This window comes from Ahaetulla prasina, chromosome 4 (assembly GCF_028640845.1).
Source record: "Ahaetulla prasina isolate Xishuangbanna chromosome 4, ASM2864084v1, whole genome shotgun sequence".
Taxonomy (NCBI): Eukaryota; Metazoa; Chordata; class Lepidosauria; order Squamata; family Colubridae; genus Ahaetulla; species Ahaetulla prasina.
This window is the reverse complement of record NC_080542.1, coordinates 139,010,760-139,032,093: the sequence shown is the minus strand read 5'-3', so window position 1 is coordinate 139,032,093 and position 21,334 is coordinate 139,010,760. Positions and strand designations below refer to the sequence as shown.

Below are 21,334 nucleotides of genomic sequence, written 5' to 3'. Positions count from 1 at the left end.
GTTCTCATAGTGCCTGGAGGTATTAGGGGCCTGGAAGGGGACAACAGACTATAACTGAACTCTGGCAAGACTGAGTGGTTTTGGGTGCATGATGGAACATCAGGATCCGGGTCTCTGACATCTTTAGTTCTGGACGGGGTTGCACTGCTCTGTTCAGACCCACTTTGCAACTTGGGGATCTTGCAACTTTTTCTCGAAGATCAGGTGGCAGTCCTGGCTAGGAGAACCAGTTAGTGCACCAGCTGCAGCCTTTCCAGGACTTTGTCAAGCAGAGGAAATCAGGAATCCAGGCAGTACAAATGAGTGTAGGTTTATTGTGTGCTAATGCTCTCTATAAGTATCTGAACTACTAATGGTCAAAGCAAATTGGCAGTAGATAAGAGTCTGTGGCAGGAGTGTCAAACTCAAGGCCTGCGGGGTGCTTAGATCTGGCCCATGGGGCCACCCTGAAAACAGTGAAGGACTGGCCCACGGTGCATCTGCCAGAGAAAACAGAGCTCAAGAGGGCCATGTGCAGCCCCCCGAGCTCCATTTTTGCTGGCAGAGGCTGCAGGAGGCCCTCACATCCAAAAATGGAGCTTGGGGAGGCCTCATGCAGCCCCCCTGTGCTCTGTTTCCTCTGGCAGAGGGCTGCAGGAGGCTCTCGCAGCAGAAAACTGACGTCGAGCTGGCCACATTCACCCAGGCCATGCTCCCCTGGCCTCTTAAGTTCAAACACAACCCTGATGTAGCTGTCAGTGAAATTGTTCTGACCTAGACTTCCCAAGAGCATGAAGCAGACTTCTTGTCCCGATAAAACCTCTTTTATTTAGGTTAAAAGGAAATTCCTCTCCAGCAAAGTCCTGGCAAACAGTCTTTTATGAGATTTCACAACTACAGACCTTTATCAGGCTTGGAGAGTTGGCAGGTCGATATCTTCCAAACGCCACGTAGCAGCAGCAATCAGAAGCAAGAAGTCAGGAACAGAACTTCACCCTAATGAATTGAACTAATTGTCTCCTGCAGACTCCCCTGCCCTTTTGTACCTCTTTATTCCCTATGGGAGGGACCATTCACCATCCACTGTGCCTTTACTCCCAAGTTGGCCCTTTTTCCTTAGCTGTTCTCTTCTCCTGGCAGCTGATAACTGTGGGATGGCCCTGGCCCCATCTCTGCCTCAGATGCAGAGCACTCATCACAGCCCTCCCCGGACTCCAGAACTGGCCCATGTTCCTGCCCAACTACTTCACTGTCTGAGTCTGCCACCAGCTCCACTGGCTGTTGGCAGGCCACAACAGAAATTAAGTTTGACACACCTGGTCTATGGAATTCCAGGTGGGCTGATTTTAGATTTCTTGTGGACGAGAAGGGAGACTAGTGATATATTTGACTTTTCCCTTGAGCTCAGCCTGGTCATTTATAGGTTCCCTGCACTTTATCATTCTTGTTTGAACTACCATGTTTTCCCAAAAATAAGACCCTGTCTTATATTTTTTTGAACCCCGAAATAAGTGCTTGGCCTTATTTTCAGGGAAATCTTATTATTTTGGGGCATATGGAGCAAGATGGGGTTTTCCTTGCTGTCTTGCCTGATTTCCAGCTCTGCGTTAAAATATTTTTGGGGAGGGCTTATTTTCAGGGGGAGGCTTATTTTAGTGTATGCCCTCAAAAGCCTGATTGGGCTTATTATCAGGGGATGTCTTATTTTTGGGGAAATGGTACTACAATATGCTTTACATGGGACCACCCTTGAAATACCTTTGGAAGTTTCAACTGGTACAAGGTGTGGCATCAGAAGCAGTCTTTGGGGGCCACAGAATGACCCACGTTACACCACTGCTTCACAAGCTGCACCAGCTCCTAGTTTGCTTCTGGGGGTGGTTTAAGATTTTGGCTATGACCTTTAAAGCCCTGCATGACATGAGTTCAGACTTGCTGTTGAACCATGTCATGCTGCTTAGACAAGCCCATCCTACTCATGCTTGCAGAGGAGGCCTTCTGAGAATCCCGTGGGTAAGGAACTCCGACTATGGGATCATTGCTATCCTTTTGAGGACCTGGCTCTGCTGGTTGGCCTGGGACCAAACGGGAGAGTACATCACTGAAGGTGGTTGCTGCACTATTGACCCCACCTGCTGCTTGCACTTCCTGCTCCATCTCCCATTCATCTTTTTAATTTTGTATTATTGTACTTCCATTGTTTACACTTATTATTTCTTTAATATTGTTAGTTTTACATTTTTAATCACTTTCTATTTTATTGTTGTAAGTAACTTAGTGTAGCCCCGTGGTGAGATAGGTGGCAAATTTGACAAATGAAATTAAGTATAATAAATATGTATGTATTCATCAGTGCATAGGGACATGGTGGCTTGGGGGCTAGGACGCTGAGCTTGTCGATCGAAAGGTCGGCAGTTCAGCGGTTTGAATCCCTAGTGCTGCCGTGTAATGGGGGTGAGCTCCCATGATTTGTCCCAGCTTCTGCCAACCTAGCAGTTCGAAAGCCCGTAAAAAATGCAAGTAGCAAAAATAGGGACCACCTTTGATGGGAAGGTAACAGCGTTCTGTGTGCCTTTGGCGTTGAGTCATGCTGGCCACATGACCACGGAGACGTCTTCGGACAGTGCTGGCTCTTCAGCTTTGAAACGGAGATGAGAACTGCTCTCTAGAGTTGGGAACGACTAGCCCGTATGTGCGAGGGGAACCTTTACCTTTATCAATGTATAAGTGCAACCATTATAACCATTCATTTAGTGACAGTTTGGAATTACAACCCCACTGAAAAAAGTGACTGATTGTTTTTCACACTTATGACCATTGCAGCATTCCTGTGGTCACATGATCAAAATTTGGATGTTTGCAATTGGTTCATATTTGTAACGGTTGCAGGGTGTCGGGGTCACGTGATCCCCTTTTGCAACCTTCTGACAAGCAAAGTCAATGAGGAAGCCAGATATACTTAACAACTATAGTGATTCACTTAACAAATATGGTAAGAAAGGTCATAAAATGGAGCAAAACTCAACAAATGTCTTATTTAATAACGTAAATTTTTGGCTCAATTTGTGATAATAAATCAAGGACTACCTATATCAATAAACATGGCTTGAAATTCTGAGAATTATAATCTTTACACATCTGAATGGCATCAAGTTGCCTTAATGAATTAATAAAATATATATTTAAGCCACATTCAAGGGTATTGATTACTGTCTTGAAACTCGATAGAAAGGAGCAATAGAATATGATGCCAATCATTTTGTAGATTATATTTTGCAATTCCATTGGCTGTTGTCAATGGTTTCATTTACTGCTGAACAGATAGGAGAGAGGCACACCTTTCACTTAAGAATACATTTACTACTGTCTCATATCTGACTTCTTTTCACTCCCTGGGCACCTTCACTGAACAAGCAGGACAAAGATGTAATCCATGGGTGGCAGAGTAGTTGTTGTTGTTGTTGTTGTTGTTGTTGTTATTATTATTATTATTATTATTATTATTATTATTATTATTATTATTATTATTTATTCGATTTTTATACCGCCCTTCTCCCGAAGGACTCAGGGCGGTGTACAGCCAAAAGTAAAAACAGACAATACAATATACAATTAAAATACAAATTAAAAAACTTATTTTATAATTGGCCTAAAAAAACTTTAAAATATATAAAACTAAAACCCCTTAAAATTAATAATAGAAAATTTAAAATCAATAAAAGTATCACAGAGGACCATGTCTGTTTCATCAAAATCCATAGACTCTTACGATCCCAAATAAGTTTTGGATTTATTTGTGCTGCTCATCTCAAAGCAGTGATTCAAGGCAGGATATAAACTGCAACAGCAGTTCTTTGGGTGGTCCAAATGTCCATGGTTAAGATAGTAATTCCAATCTGGATAGAAAACAAATTTAACCCATAGAGCTCATGGTGACCCAAATGCCTGGAGAACAGCTGGGTCCCCAGAGAATTACAAAGGTTAAATTTATTTATTTATTTATTTATTTATCAAACTTATATACCGCACCATTTCCCGTAGGACTCAGGGCGGTTCACAGGCATATTAAAAACCAATATAACAAATAAGCATTAAATAAGCATGTTGGTGAACGTCTTCAAAGCGCTCCATGGCATAGGGCCGGGATATCTACGGGACCGCCTGCTGCTACCGAATACCTCTCACCGACTCGTGCGCTCTCACAGAGAGGGACTCCTCAGGGTGCCGTCGGCGCGACAGTGTCGTCTGGCGACGCCCAGGGGAAGGGCCTTCTCTGTGGGGGCTCCCGCCCTCTGGAACGAATTCCCCCCAGGACTCCGTCAACTTCCGGACCTCCGAACCTTTCGTCGCGAGCTTAAAACTCACCTATTCATCCGCGCTGGACTGGGTTAGTTTTTAAACTTATGGGTTTTTAATGGGTTTTTATTCTAAATTTTAATCGTGGCCAATTTAATAAGTTTTTTAATTATATTTTAATCGTATTTATATTGTATTATTTTATATTTTTTATCAGGCTGTGAACCGCCCTGAGTCCTTCGGGAGAAGGGCGGTATAAAAATTTAAATAATAAATAAATAAATAAATAAATAAAACCCAGTTAAAACTAAATATTATCCTGGCCTGATCACTAAAACAATAAAAACCAGTAAAACCCCCATTAAAATTTAACTAAAACATTTTATTCTTAGGCTAGTCCCGCACGCTGGAATAATAAAGTCTTCAGTTCTCGTCTGAAGGTCCGGAGGTCGGGGAGTTGTCGTAATCCCGGAGGAAGCTCGTTCCACAGGGCTGGTGCCGCCACAGAGAAGGCCCTCCCCCTGGGGGTCGCCAACCTGCATTGTTTGGTCGACGGCACCCTGAGGAGGCCCACTCTGTGGGAGCGCACAGGTCGTTGGGAGGCAATCGGCGGCAGAAGGCGGTCTCGAAGGTATCCCGGTCCTAAGCCATGGAGCGCTTTAAAGATGGTAACCAGAACCTTGAATTGCACCCGGAAGACTACCGGTAGCCAGTGTAGGCCGCGCAGGATAGGTGTTATATGGGAGCAACGCGGTGCTCCCTCTATCACCCGCGCGGCCGCGTTCTGACTAACTGAGCCTCCGGTGCTCTTCAAGGAGCCCCATGTAGAGAGCATTGCAATAGTCCAGGCGGAAGTGACGAGGCGTGAGTGACCGTGCGTAAGGCGCCCGGTCAAGGAAGGCGCAACTGGCGGATCAGGTGGACCTGATAAAGCTCCCTGGCGACGGCTGTCAAATATTCCTCTAAGGACAGCCGATCATCCAGGAGAACGCCTTGTTGCGCACTCCTCCCTGGGGGTCAGTACTTCCTCCCCCACAGTCAGCGATGGTGTAAGCTGACTGTACCGGGACGCCGCACCCACAGCCACTCTGTCTTGGAAGGGTTGAGTCGGAGCCTGTTCCTCCCCATCCAGACCCGCACGGCCTCAAGACACCGCCCATCACCTCAACGGCTTCATTGGGGTGGTTCGGGTGGAAATGTACAGCTGAGTATCATCAGCGCAGATGATAATCCACCCGAAACCACGGATAACCTCACCCAGCAGCTTCATATAGATGTTGTACAGGTGAGGCGAGAGAACAGACCCCTGAGGCACCCCACAAGTGAGGCGCCTTGGGGTCGACCTCTGCCCCCCTGCCAACACCGTCTGCGAACGGTCAGAGAGATAGGAGGAGAACCACCGATAAACGGTGCCTCCCACCCCCAATCCCCCCAACCGCCGCACCAGGATACCAAGGTCGATGGTGTCAAAAGCCGCCGAGCGGTCTAATAGAACCAGGGCAGAGGAACAACCCTGTCCCGGCTCTCCAGAGGTCATCCACCAACGCGACCAAAGCCGTCTCGGTGCTGTAACCGGGTCTGAAACCGGACTGGAACGGGTCCAGATAGACAGTTTCCTCCAGGTGTTGAGGAAGCTGATTTGCCACCACACTCTCAACAACCTTTGCTAAGAAGCGAAGGTTGGAGACTGGACGATAGTTCGCTAAAACAGCTGGGTCCAGGGAGGGCTTCTTGAGGAGGGGCCTCACCACCGCCTCTTTCAAAGCGGCGGGGAAGACACCCTCCAACAAGGAAGCGTTGGTAACTTCCTGGAGCCAGCCTTGTGTAACCTCCCGAGTGGCCAGCACCATCCAGGAGGGACACGGGTCCAATAAACATGTGGTGGAGTTCAACCTACCCAACAACCTGTCCATGTCCTCAGGAGTCACAGGATCGAACTCAGCCCAGATAACATTCTCAAGACTTGTCTCCGCCATCCCACCTGAATCTATCCAATCAGTGTCCAAGCCATCCCGAATCTGAGCGATTTTATCAGACAGATACTGAAAAAATCTTCAGCGCGTCCCTGTAAGGGGTCCTCCCGAGCCTCCTGCGTGAGCAGGGAGCGGGTCACCCTAAACAGGGTGGCTGGGCGATTATCTGCCGATGCGATGAGTGCAGAGAAATAGTTATGTTTCGCCGCCCTGATCGCCACTAGGTAGGTCTGAATATATGACCTTACTAGTGTTCGGTCAGGTTCGGAGCGGCTGGACCTCCAGGCGCTCTCTAGGCTTCTTTTCCGGCGCTTCATCTCTCTCAGCTCCTCATTATACCAAGGAGCTGGTCGAGTTCGTCGCCGGGTCAGAAGCCGCAAAGGCACGACGCGGTCTAAGGCACCAGCGGCCGCCTCATCCCAGGCGGTCACCAGCTCCTCAGCCGAGCCGTGGGCTAACTCCCTCGGAAATGGCCCAAGCTCCGTCAGAAACCTCTCAGGGTCCATCAGGCGCCTGGGACGGAACCATTGAACCGGTTCCGTCTCCCTGCGGTGAGGTGTAGCGGTCCGAAAGTCTAGCTGAAGGAGTAAATGATCTGACCATGACAAGGGTTGAGATATTAATTCCCCTAACTCCAGATCATTTAGCCACTGTCCCGAGACGAAAATCCAGTATGTTACCCCCGACGTGGGTGGGGACCGCAACTACTTGGGTCAGGTCCAAGGCCGTCATGGAAGCCATGAACTCCCGAGCTACCATTGACGAATCGCCCGCTGACGGCAAGTTGAAATCCCCCATGACCATAAGTCTGGGGGTCTCAACCGCCGTCCCGGCTATCATCTCCAGCAGCTCGGGCAGGGCTGCCGTCACATAGCAAGGAGCCAGGTACGTGATCAGCAAGCCCACCTGCACCTCCCGGCCCCACCTCATGGTGGCCCAGCTATGAATCTTCCGGATATCAGTTTTATAAGGAACTGACGTAATTGTAAACAATGCTGCTGTGTGGTTTTCTATGGATGAAATAAGAGCAGAGAAGTAAGGCTTGTTTTACTTCTCTTAGTATCACAGTGTAGGCTGAACATTGAGCTCATGCCTGTGTTTGATCACATTCATTCTTCACCTTATACCAAGGTTGTGTTAGAGGTCTCTTCTGTCATGTTCCAATGGCTGCTCCACCCCCAGTCCCAAAGGTGATTTCTCAAGAGGCAACTGGACTTTCTTACTTTTCTTTGAAGTTGTTTTGCTTCTCAGCCAAGAAGCTTCTTCAGCTTTTGGTTTCAGAAAAAAAAAAAACACCAGAAAGTCCAGTTGCCTCTTGAAAAATCATCTTTGGGACAACCATGACCTGGAGGACTCAGATTCCCCATAGGCATCCAGCCCAGTCATGTGATCACATTTCAGGCACTGGAAAATCGGCCTGCCTTTATGGCCATTTGAAGTGTCCTGCAGTCACATAGATAGATAGATAGATAGGTAGGTAGGTAGGTAGGTAGGTAGGTAGGTAGGTAGGTAGATAGATAGGTAGATAGATAGATAGATAGATAGATAGATAGATAGATAGATGATAGATAGATAGATAGATAGATAGATAGATAGATAGATAGATAGATAGATAGATAGAAATAAATAAATAAATAAATAAATAAATTGCTATATTGATATAGAGATAGATAAATAGATATAGATAGTCAAAATACGGCTTTTACTTCCAGTTTTTGGCAAGAATATTCCATAGGGAACAATAAGTTCACTTAACTGTGGTGTTTGTTTAACTACTGGTGCAAAAAACCATAAAACTCTTATGACCACCACAACTTACAACCGTAATGAGCAGGCTCCATTACAGTCATAAATTGAGGACTCTCTGTAGGCCCTTCCTCTATATATTGAGGTCAATATTACTTGTTAATTCTGTGATAACTAGTGAGTAATCATGGCAAGGGAAATGTCCTATGCTCAGATCATGTTTACCTTGGGTTAATTAAAGTTTTAATGGTTAAGACCTTGAGCTTATTGGCCAGATGTTTCGCAGTTTAAGACCCAAGTACTATGTTTCTGTTGCTTCCCTCTGGCAGGGGGTTTCAAAGTATTTCTAGCAGGACTTCCAGATTCTATAACAGCTTTGTTCCCTATGCCATCCGTCTGGTAAACTCGCAAGATTCGTTTCTCTCGCCATATACATGTATACATCCAAACTAGATTATGTTGTTTCTCTGTGTCATATAATATATATGGATATATGCATAAGTATGTATGTATGTATGTATGCATTTATTTGTTTGTTTGTATGTTTATATGTTTATGTTTAATGTATATTGGAGCTGGTGACCTATATGCAACAAAATTTCATTTTAATGTATGCCAATTAGTGTACATTCAAAGTGACAAAGTTATCCTAAGTCATGTGATGGGGTGAGCCTCTGTCCTTGCACCAGCTTCTGCCAACCTAGCAGTTTGAAAGCATGCAAATGCAGATAGATAAACAGATATCACTTCGATGGGAAGGTTTCATATATAATCGGCATATACTGTATTTTTCAGTGTATAAGACGCACCGGAGTATAAGACACACCTTAATTTTGGGGGAGAAAAAAAGAATTCTACCTCTGCCTACCAGCATCAGGATCAGCGGCGTCCTCACTTCCATTCGGATTTTGATAACGGGAGCGGCCTGGGGAAGTGTGGAGGTTGGGACTTGCTTGGCGAAGCAGGTGCTGCACAGGGGGCAAAAGGCAAGGAGCTGCCACCCAAAAACACTGTTGCCGCAATCTCTGCCACCTGCAGATCTCTGCTGCTTCCCTAGTTCCAAAAATGGGGTGTGCAGAGGCAAGGAAAGAGCGTCGCGTTTTTGGGCGGTTCCAGGCAGCAGAGATTGCTGCAACAGTTTTCGGGTGGCAGCACCTTGCCTTTCAACTCCTGCGCAGTGCCCAGCAAGCCACCAGTTCTCCAGTGAGGCTGAGGTATTGGTCAGACATAGGTTGCTACAGCTGGATCTGCCTAGAAACTGAGTCATAGTTTTTTGGCCATGCCCCTTCCTCCATCCTGTTGGGCCCAGTTTCGACTCAGTCGGCCTGAGAGAAGCATCTCTAGCAGATCTGGCTTCCAGCCCATTTCTGTTCGATTCTTTCAGAGTCACTGTGAGTTTTTTGACCAAAAAATTTCTTCTTTCTAATCAGGAAACATACCGGCTTCAGTCTAGCAGAGCCTACTTGCCTTTTTTGGGAGTGCACCGGTCTACCTTCTTTAAAAATAGAGGTACCGGTCTACTAGCCACCTACAGCGCTGATCAGCTGTAGTGCAGCCCTTTGAAGCACCACAGCAAATGCAAGACAGTTTTCCTGAGAACGCGCGGCTGTGCGAATTGCATTGGGGAGGAAAACATGATACATGAAGGCAATGCTCTTGCGAAGTGGCCACTTCTCCATTCATCGCATTTTCCTCCCTGATGTAATTCGCACAGCGATGCGTCCTCAGGAAAACGCAGCAGCGGGGATTTTAGGTCAGTTCCAAGCAGCAATGCCGCCTGTGAGGATCCCCGCCGCCTGAAACCACCAGAAAATGCAACGCTCAGAGGCCGACAACCTCTGAAGGGTGGGGGTGTGGCAGGTGGGTGGGGCTACATTTGATGTATAAGATGCACCCAGACTTTCACCCTCTTTTTTGAGGTAAAACGGTGCGTCTTATACACCAAAAGATATGGTAGTCATGCTGACTATATGACCATGGAAGCATCTTTGGACAATGCTGGCTCCCTTGGCTAACCAATTTCATTGTATATGTGATGTATAATGACAATAAAGGCTATACTATAAGAAGTGGAGATGAGCACCGACCCTCTAGAATCGGACATGACTGGACTGGTGAAACCTTTACCTTACACCAGGGTGGGTTCCAAATATTTTTATACTAGTTCTGTGGGCGTGGTTTGCTTGGTGGGTGTGGCTTGGTGGCCATGTGACTCTGTGGGCATGGCCAACTCAATGCCACTCATGTCAAGGGGTGCCACACCTGGCCCCTCCCCTCCCAGGCATTCCTTGTCACACCCAGCTTCAATGTATCTATAGTTCTGTAAAAATGATGTTCCCCTTTTTTCAACGTTATTAGATGTACTTTCATGGACCATTGAAAGGAGGAAATGGCTCACATGCTTTGCCCAAGAGTGTTATAGGCAACAGGCTTTTAAAGGGCTGCCAGAAAGAAGGGGGGGAAATGTATTTTCCAAAGCACCAGAAGGCAAAACAAGAAGCAATGGATGGAGACTGAACAAAGAGAGAAGCAATCTAAAACTAAGGAGAAACTTCCTGACAGTGAGAACCAATATAGGTGCAGAAATATTCCAGTCATAATTTCACATATAAAATAGCCATTTGTGTAATACAACCTGCATATTGTTCAGAACAGTAATTAGTATTATGGCTGATGTTTGACAGTAAGCTTAAAAGTCAAAGATCACAAGAGTTCTTTCTCTACATACAAAACATCTCATACTAGGAATAGCATATTAAGCTGGATTTATGCAACCTGATGTACAAAATAAACACACACATTTATGCTCTGGACTACAGACATTGAATGAATGTAAATCTCTGAAAAATGTGATAGCCCTGGGCAAAAGAAAGGCAGTAAAATTATTCTAGGTGTAGGGACAGTGTAAAATATGAACACATGATAAATAATGGAACAATTAAAAATAATAGCACAGAGCTTTCTCTCTCCTCTCTCCTCCCTCCTTCCTCTTTCTCTTTTTCTTCTCTCTCTCTCTTTTCCTCTCTCTCTCTCTCTCTCTCTCTCTCTCTGTCTCTTTTTCTGTCTCTTTCTCTGTCTCTTTTTTTCTTTCTTTCTAAATCACTCTAAGGTTTGAAAGCAGTCACAAGCTTAGGGTGAATTAAGTCTTTCTCCAAAACTTAAACTAGGATTCCAACAAAAACCTCTAGGTCAGCATCAAACTCAGGTTTCGACTTTTATCCACAGCCACCAACTCCAAAAGTTTGAGACAGACCAGGTCTCTCCAGCTTAGATTTCCCAATTAGCCCTGGCAATCAGGAAACCATGGGTGTATATGGACAATTATAAGCTAGATGGAAACTAGATCAAAAAATAGGTGTTAAGCAAACTGAGGATAATTTGTTAAAACAAATGAGAGATCAAGGCCAACAGCATATTAAGAGATTGTATAGTGTATTAGTAGAAATAGACTCAGAGACTGAACTGGTTAAGTATTGTATGATTAAGTGGGCACAAAATTTTCAGCAACCGATAATGTTGGAAACTTGGAAAGAATTTGGGTGAGGAATGTGAAATTTACACAAGCGCAAAATATGAGAGAAAATTTTTATAAGATGTTTTATAGATGGCATTTAGACCCCAAAAAGTTGTCATGTATGTATTCTAATGTACAGGCTAAATGTTGGAGATGCGATTGTGAAGATGCCATTGTGCGATTGTGAAGATGGTAATATATATGGTGGACTTGTAAAAAAGTTAAAGCATTTTGGATTAAAGTATGGTGGATCATGCAGAATATTTTGAAAAAGAAGATTAAGTTTACTCCGCAGTTCTTTCTACTAGGAATAATTATGGATTGTACAGCTATAGAGACTAAATTGATCTTGAATTTAATAACAGCCGCAAGACTTTTGATTGCTCAATATTGGAAGAAAGAAGAATTACCTACAATTGAAGAATGGACACTCAAAGTATCAAATCTGGCAGAAATGGGGGCGGGGGTTTGAGGGTAGAGATGGAGTGATGGTTAATGTACAGGGATTATTGAAGAATTAATGTAGGGTCGGGTCTGCCCAGTTACCATTTTAGAATGGTGGGGAGGGAGAAAAGAGAGAGTAGGAGGTAGGAAAGAGGAGAAGAGGAAGGAAGAGGGGTAGAAGAGGGAGAAGGAGTGGAGGGTGGAGGGAGGAGAGGATGTAGATAAGAGAAGGAGAGGAAGGTTTGGAAAGAAGGTAGAAGAAGGTAGAAGAGGGAAGAGAGTTAAAAAGGGGGGTGGTGACTGGGCAAGCCCGACTAATTGTATATAATTGTACATTGGATGAATTATTTGATATGATTGTAAAAATAAAACTTTTTTATAAAAAAAAAAAAAAAAGGGAAACCATGGGTGTGTGCCGCCTCTTAACCCTGAGCCACCCTAGATACTACAAAAGGACTTATTGATGCTCCACTATCATGGGCTTTGAGAGAGTGCCCACCACAAGGGATGGAAGGCAAACAAGACTAGGAGGCATCAGAAAGGAAGGCTAGGATGAGGAATGTCTATGGGGATTCTTGGTCATCCAGGTTGTCCCAAAAGTGCTTTTTTTCCCAAGAGGTAGCTGGACTTTCTGCTTTTTCTTAGAAGCTTCCTGGAGGAAAGCAAAATATCTTCAAAGAAAAACCAGAAAGTCCAGTTGCCTGTGGGGGGAGGAGAAGCACCTTTGAGAGAAATGGATGAGGGCACCTGGTCCTAGCATGTGCCCCTCGTGTCCAGGGCATCAATCCAAAGGAACAATTCAACCCGGCCGGGGCGGCCTTGGAAAAGTGTCCATGCTCCACAGCCCCACAACCTGCAAAAGTGCAGAGGGGGGCACGGAGTGGGATACGTGTTCCTGCGTTCAAGAGCAATCATGCCCGAGTTCCCCAATTTAGTGCCCAGACATGGGTGGTGGTTGGGTGGGCGAGGGATAAAAGTTGTGGCCATGGCATCCCCCCCCAAAAATATCCCTGTCTTTGGATTGGGTAGTTTCTTGGCCTGACCCGGCCCGGCCCAGCCAAGATTAGCATGGCCCTCAGCTGTGCTGTGCTTTTGCAAAACAAGCCCGCCCTTGACTGAAAGCGAGTGGGTGGGCAGCTGCTGTTGCTACTCACGTTGTTGCTGAGCTCCTGGATAGCCATGTTCATGCTGGTGATACAGGACCGGCCGCTGCCTCCTAGCACGGGAGCCAGCTGGGGGCGAGCCGGGCAGGGGTGATGGCAACAGCGGAGTCCAGCGCTTGGGCCATGTGGAGCCGCTCTGCCAAGGGGTTGCGGACAAGCGGCCAGCCTCTCCTGTCCTTCCCAGAGAGCACCTCTGCTGATGGGCGGCGGGCAAGGGCAAGGTTAGTGTGCTCCTAGCCACACCCTGCGGTGCCTCCGCCGGCTCAGGGCAGCGGACTCAGCTACAGGCCGGACGAACCAAGGAACTGCAGGGAGCCTCCTGCGTGTTGCACTCACCCTTCACCCGGCTTTTGCCTGCACTGTTTTCGGTCGCCCACCTCCTTGGCCAGCTGGCTGGTCTTGGCGGAGAATGGCTGGTGGCAGGAAAAGGCAGTGGCAGCAGGGAGGGCGAAGCTGCTGGCCAAAAGCTGCCCGGCCCAGTAAACTTCGTAGTTATGTGGCTGCGAAGTTTGCCCGCCTGCCCCCCCCCCCCCATGGCTACAACTCTAGGAGCTTTGGGAGCCGCTTGCTGGCAGGAAGGGGTCTGCCAGCTCAGCAAGCTTCGTAGCTATGCGGCTGCAAAGCTTGCCAGGCTGCCTTTCCCCCGTCCTCACTGCGGTTACAACACCGGCAGCTTTGGGAGCCATTTACTGGCTGGGTGGGGGCCACCAGCCCAGCAAGCTTTGTAGCCATGGAAAAAGCTGCTGCCGTCGCCACCATGTTTTTCGCGCATGCTCATCCCATTGGACTTGCAAGGCAATGGGATGTGTGTGCGAAGAACATTTCGGTGACAAAATGGCAGCCAGGGCAAGTGAACGGCGACTGGGGGACTGGTTCAGGGGCACGGCCAGACAGCCATTACTACCGGTTCCATGAGTGACTACACATTATCGCTACTGGTTCTCCCGAACTGGTGCGAACCGGTAGCAACCCACTACTGCCTTACATTTTTTAATCTTCCTTTGGCTGATGCTTGATTTATAATGAGCCATTGAATCAGTGTCAACACTTAGTGACCACATAAATATATTTTCGCCTTTACAGAACTGTCCCTAACTTGATCTTTCAGGTCTCCCAAGGGTGCACCCATTGCCACAGTAACGGTCTGCTTTCCTGCTTGCATCTTCTTCTGTTTCCTTCTATCTTTCCCAGCATTAGAATCTTAAATAAAGAACTAGATCTTTGCATAATGTGCCTGAAGTAGGCTGATGTTTCCAATTATTTCTATGCAAAAAGTAGTTTACATTTTTCGGTTAAGGGAGTTTATGCTGTAGAAATTAGCTCATTTTGTAAAGAATTAAAACAGACCACCCATTTGAATTTAATTCTGCTAAAGTTGAGGAGTGAACTTAGCACACATTAGCACACTTTAGCATAATTAAGTATCGGTGGGAGAAAATGTTTCTTTACTTAAAAGAGCAAATTATTGTGCTTTTGAAACAGAAACTGCATTCCTTTGGAATTAATCAGAATTATAAGTTATATCTAGCAATTTTCTTTGTTCTCTATAAGTAGTTCTTGGACCAATGACCATAACCACGCCTGTCATTATGACTGTTGTAAAGCGGGGCATCACATGAAAGATCCAATTTTACAACCTCTTTTACCACAGTAGTTAAATGAATGCAGCAATTTTAAAGTGACTGCTGTGGTCATTAAGCAAACTTGGTGTTTGTTAAGTGAACCATAGCTTTCCTTTTTTTTTTAATTGAAAAAGTTTTACAAAGTTTCCCCCCCTCCCCCCCAGCCCTCCTCCCCCCTCCCTTCACAAACCCCCCTCCCCCCCCGACTTCCTGGAACAAACACAAGGTATAGTTAAAAATAAAACAAACATATGCTAAAAAAATTTCCCTCCTAACTCAATTATACTCCTACAATTCTCATCAAATCCTAACCTCCCCCAAAACAATCAGAAATAATACATCCTAATCATTCAAACGCAGTCTGATAACTCTTAGTCCGATATCTGTTTTGAATATAGTCAATCCATTTTTTCCATTCATTTAAATATCTTTCTTGCGTATTGTCTTTCGAAAAGGCTGAGATTTTTGCCATCTCAGCCAAATTGGCAACTTTCAATATCCATTCTTCTATTGTACCACAGCTTTCCTATGGGCACACTTTTGCGAATAACTGGATGTAAATGCCATTTTTTGATAAAACTTTGCTATGAAAGTCAGCTTGGGTCAACAATTTTCTCTTGGCCTAACCCACAGGGCTGTTATTGTAGGAAAAATAGGATGAGGAAGATGTATTGGATATATTTGCTGCCCTTTTTCTGTAAAAAAGGTGAGATATAAACCAACAAAACTTGTAAAATGTGCTCACATGACTGCAGCACACTGCAAATAGCCATAGATGTGGCTCAGTTGCAAGCACCTACAATCCGGTCACATGACTGCGGGAAGGGACAATCATAGTGACTTCAAATTTGAATCTTAAGTAGTCCCCAGGTAGGTTCAATGGTTGCTAACCGGTTGTAAGTTAGCAGGAATTGATTTTAGTATAGAAATGAGATTTTCTCACTTTCTAAAAAACGAGGTCACCCTCATTTTAGTCTGCATTATTCCTGAGATCCTCAGGTATATTTTGGGTAAAGTAGAATGACATTGACTTAAATAATCCAATTTTTCCACTGTTTTGAAGTACTGATTGAATCTCTTTTCTTTTTTCTAGTGAATTGGATGATGACTTACTAGGAGAAGATTTGTTGACTGGCAAAAAGGTAAAAATCAGTCTGTTTAAAGTACCGTATTTTTTGGAGTATAAGACACACTTCCTCCCCCTAAAAGTGGGCAGAAATGTCTGTGAGTCTTATACAGTGAATGTTGCTGAAGCCCCTCCCACCCACCTGCCCCCACCCAATCGGCCGTTTTCGGCCTCCGTGCGTCTCATTTTCGGCTTCTGCATGCTCCATTTTAGACCCATTCCAGGCTGCGGGGATTGCCACAGTACATCGCTGCTGATTGCCATCTCCATGCATCAATTTTTTGGTCTCTGCACATCGCATTTTCGGCCTCATGTCCCGTTTCAGACCCATTCCAGGCTGCGGGGATCGCCCCAGCACATCACTGCTAATCACTGCTTATCGCTGCTTCTGTGCGCCATGTTTTTGGACTCTGCATGCCCCGTTTTTGGCCTCTGCGTGTCATGTTTTCGGCCACCAATTCTTGCCACCTGAAACCGGCTGAAAATGCGACGTGCAGAGGCTAAAAACGGGGCATGTGGAGGCCGAAAATGTGACGCGCAGAGCCAGCTATTGGCAGTGATGTTCTGTGTTGATTCTCACAACTTGGAACGGGTCTAAAACGGGGGCATGTGGAGGCCGAAAATGTGACGCGCAGAGCCAGCTATTGGCAGTGATGTTCTGTGTTGATTCTCACAACTTGGAACGGGTCTAAAACGGGGGCATGTGGAGGCTGAAAACACAACACGCGGGGCACAAAAATGCAATATACAGAGCTGGCAGTTGGTGGCGATGTGCTGTGGCGATCCCAGTAGCCTGGAATGGGTCTAAAATGGAGTGTGTGGAGGCCAAGAACACGACATGCGGAGGCCAAAAACGCGATGCACGGAGGCCGTGATGGGCTGTGGCGATCCCCGCAGCCTGGAACAGCTGATTGTCAGTATTCCGGGAGGCCAATCCAACCGCCAATTAGCTGCTCATGCTAAAGCAGACTGCGATAAAGTACTGAAGCTAACCAGATGAATACTGATGGATGCTGTTAGGCAGAGGCAGAGAATTTTTTTTTCTTGTTTTCCTCCCCAAAAACTAATGTGCATCTTATAGTCTGGAGCATCTTATACTCTGAAAAATAAGTTATATACTTAAGACAGTCGTTAAAAAGTAATTGGTCTACTTTGCTTAAGCCCACATCGGTGCAGCTCCTGATGGTTTATAACCATCTGTCTTGCTGTTCCATTAAAGAAATCCAAATGCTGTGCTGGAGGCTTGCCTGTTTATTTTATATCAATTCATTTTTTATTACCGTTCGTATTCATTTATGTCTTAAGTCCAACTCACAAAGGTGGTTTCTTTCCCCACCAATTTTAGACTCAGTCTGATATGTCAGATGAAGAACTGAATGATGATCTCCTGCAAAGTGATAATGAAGAGGATCAGCATTACAGGTTTGTGTTTTGTCCGAGCCAAGTATTGTAGCTTGCTTTCTATATCGGCACATTCAGATTATTTGTTTGTATTCCTGTCCTGGAATAGCACATAAAATGTGCTATTGAGTGTAAAAAGTATTATCCTTTAAGGTACCAAACATTATACATGAACATCATTTTATCTGTGCAAGTGTATGAATAAGATTTTAACTCATTTTCGGCTGGGTATTGAAACAGAAAATAATGGTAGTATAGGACCAGATTTCCCAGATGCATTCTTTTCAGAATTGTGGTAACCTCCTCCAAAAATTTAATTGCTTCTAGGGATTCCTTAGGAATAGCTATTCTAATGTGAATTTCTAATTACATAACTTTTCTTTGATGTATATACCATTAAGAATGTAATTATTACTAAGTGTAACTGATTAAAAAAAATAATTCCGTTAAATGCCTCCAAGAAGAAAGAGGATGCCTGGTTTGCTACATATAGGAATAATCTTAGCTGCAAAATTGAATTAAGAACTGCTGTTTTATTCATTTGCATTAAGAATACACTTGTGCAATTATCCCAGAGGTGCTTTTTAAAAAAGCTACTGGACTTTTTTCGTTTTTCCTTGAAGGCGTTTTGCTTCTCATCCAAGAAGTTTCTTCAGTTCTAACTGTGATGAGAAGTGGAAACGTCTTCAGGGAAAAATAAAGAAAAGGCACCTGTGGGACAATATGACCTGCATGACCGAGAATCTCCATAGACATTTGTAGAATTATTTGGGGTTCTTTTTTTAATTAAATGGCAGTGTTGAATTGCTTAGGTACAGTGTTGATATATTTTATCGTTTCATCCTCCTATTTATTTTAAATACACATCTTTCCCAATCTACTTGTTGATGGAGGGAAATAAAATCATTCAACCAATGAGCCTCTGCAGGACTGAATATGTACACTCATACAGAAAAACAGTATAAAATTAGGACTAATTTGAAATTAGTCCTATTAGAAGAATTGCCTGACACATTAAACTAAAAAATTGTTCTCACTTAAGACATGTTCTCACTTCTTTCTCGTTTGCATAATGATTCAACCATGATGTTTTACAGGAAATTTTGAGTTACAACCATCTTTAAATCAGTCTGCCTTTGGTAAAAGTTTCTTGGCAAAGCAGAATTACTAATTAAAATATAGCAAACCCATATAATATCCAGATCATATTTCTATTTCCTTGTGTGTCCAATTCCTTGTGTGTCCAATCACACTTGGTCAATAAAAATTCTATTATCTATTATTATCTATTATTATTTCAGACATCACACATAACAACAGAACAATTCTGACTCTGAACTCTTTATTCAAGACTCAGCTTGCCCAGAAGTGGTTCACATATAATAATTATTGAATTTGTGTCTTTACACCCAGGACAGAACTGCATCTTTGAAACCTGACTTTGAAAGTATCACTGCTTTCTAATTTGTTCATTTCTGTGACTTTGCATGCTGTGGTTTTTGTGACTGACAACTTGAATCGGCATTGGAACGATCCAAGTTTAGTTCCACCTTTAACCATGGCAGTTCGCTTGGTGACTTTGAACCAATCACTGTCTCATCCCACCTACTTCATAGGATGGCGATGGGAAGAAAAATGAAAGAAGGAGCACCGCATATGTCCCTTTGAATTCTCAAAGAGCAAACAGAATATAAACAGATAAACAAAACTCTGATAAATCATTTTTAGAGAAAGAGTAAAAACTTGTAGATAATTATTACTTTATGTACTACAAGTTGGTATATTTTAAAGAACAAAAAAAATCAGTTTTTAAAAAATTTGTTAAATTGACAGGGTTTTATGGAAATTTTTATTAGAACATCTGTGATTCCTTCTCAGAATTTAGATAGGAGCTATTGACACAATTCAAATTGAATATTTGTTGATGTTGATGCTTATTAGAATTAAATGCAAATTCTAGCATGTTGAAGTTTATTCAAGCGTACCCTTTAAAAAAATATTTCATTATAGTAACCTAAAATTTATAAACATTGGTGCCCAGTAGTATTAATGTAGCTAGTATAATAGATAACTAACGTTGCACTAAGTGGAAAACAGATGCTGATCTCCTGTGTATATTTGTTAACCTGGGATTTAAAACTGAACTCAACTTGCTCAGTAATCCCACACTTTATGCCAGGCTAATCTGTTAGAACCTATAGTTGGTTTGATTCCTTTGGTCAAATAGCCAACATTTGATGAAACAATGATATATGTATGCATGTTATGAATTGGTGGCATGAAATCAGGTTGATGCATCAATTAATTTTTACTTAATGTGGATATTGTTGCATTCTATGCAAAATACACACACAGTAATAATGTACTGATTTAAACTAAAAACACTTTTTTTGCTGTATTTTAGTTCTCAAGATGTCACTGTGAATATTAATACTGCACCTAGCGTGATGACATCCTTTGAGCTCGCTGTCAATGCTAATGACACATCTATTGAACAAGACTTAGAGTATGAACAAGGTGAAGATGAAATTGGTTATGACAAATCAGATATTCCTGAAGAGTATGCAGAAGAGTATTCAGAAGAACAGTATGAAGGCCAAGAGGTTGAGCTGACAGAAGACCAAATAGAATATGGGGAAGATCAGGGTGAAGAAGAGAATTACAATGATGAAGTGCTGGATCTTGAAATCAATGAACCTCTAGATGAATTCCCGGTGAGTTTTTTCCCCTCCTATTTTAGTTTTTGAGATAACATTGCTTCACATGCTTAGGTTTTTAGACTGATTTGAAATCTGTTTACCTCCCTTGGGACCGGAGCAAAATTAGACCTATTATCACTGTCTGCCAGTTTCTTTATCTAGGCTGTGACAAAGTTTGTGTTGACAGCTTGTTTGGCTGCAGGTAATGCTCTTTTGTCATTCTGGAAGGCAGTTGAGAATCATGACCTTGAAGATTGTATCCTTAAGGAAGAAAACAGCTTTGTGTGGTGGAGACGCAGTGCCAATTGTTAGAAGTACTTAATGCAAAAGCTTTTATCCAGGCTTTAGACAAGATCTGATAAAGTCCTTCGAAGGTGAAAAGATTATTGACCTGCTAAAGACATCTTTAAGGTGCTAATATTCCAAAGTGATTGATGTTCTGCTCACTCATTTCCACCCTCCCTTTTTTTTTGTAATTGAGAACTGTCTAAACCTGAATAAAGAGATTTGAGGTTGCTTTAGAACATGTCACATATATAATTTGTTTCAGTTTCAGTGTTTTCTGTGTACATTGCTCTGAGTTGAAATGAGAATAGATTTATTGCCATTTATTAGAAGTATTTCTCAAACCTAGCAAATGTAAATGGATTTATCGGTCCTTTTTCTTTGCTTTAAAGCCTAAATCACATAATAAAATGCTGTATGTTATTCTTCTACTACGCCTAAGACATAAATAACTAATGAGAAAGTACATTTCATGGAAAATAAAGGTATTGCGTTACTCTCAAATTAGTTGAGTATCTAATTAAAATCTGAAATCCTACATTTTAAAGGAATTAATGTAAACTATCACATCATTGTGCAATGTAAGCTGCCTGGGAGCAATTAATTTTCACTTTGTGTAATAAGGTACATATGCTTTAAGTAAGTAGATGTAATTTTTCCTAGCTCACATGTTTTAAAAACTGTAATAATTATAGTAATGCTGATGTTATGTTTTAAATTTTAAGAGGGTTTATCTTCTAAATTATTGTTACAAAAGTAAATAGCTACCACATATGGATATTATTTTAAATGTGATGTTGGTTTAATGGAGACCTATAAGAAAGGGGGACGCGGTGGCTCAGGGGCTAGGGCGTTGAGTTCGTCGATCGAAAGGTTGGCAGCTCGGCGGTTCGAATCCCTAGTGCTGCCGTGAAACAGGGTGAGCTCCCGTTACTTGTCCCAGCTTCTGCCAACCTAGCAGTTTGAAAGCACGTAAAAATGCAAGTAAAAAAAATAGGGACCACCTTTGGTGGGAAGGTAACAGCGTTCCGTGCGCCTTTGGCGTTGAGTCATGCCGGCCACATGACCACGGAGACGTCTTCAGAC

At 43.6% G+C, this 21,334-nt stretch overlaps 1 protein-coding gene across 8 annotated transcripts in view; it reads left to right on the top strand.

Moving 5' to 3' along the window:
• The window catches only part of RBM33 (RNA binding motif protein 33), a 131,340-nt gene that overhangs the window by 14,578 nt on the left and 95,428 nt on the right, over positions 1-21,334 (top strand). For all 8 annotated transcript variants that reach the window (XM_058180395.1, XM_058180394.1, XM_058180397.1 and 5 more), the window contains exons 3-5: positions 15,831-15,879; positions 17,209-17,285; positions 19,669-19,978. In XM_058180395.1, the coding sequence (XP_058036378.1) occupies positions 15,831-15,879; positions 17,209-17,285; positions 19,669-19,978 (436 nt within the window). The remainder of the gene's footprint in view (positions 1-15,830; positions 15,880-17,208; positions 17,286-19,668; positions 19,979-21,334) is intronic.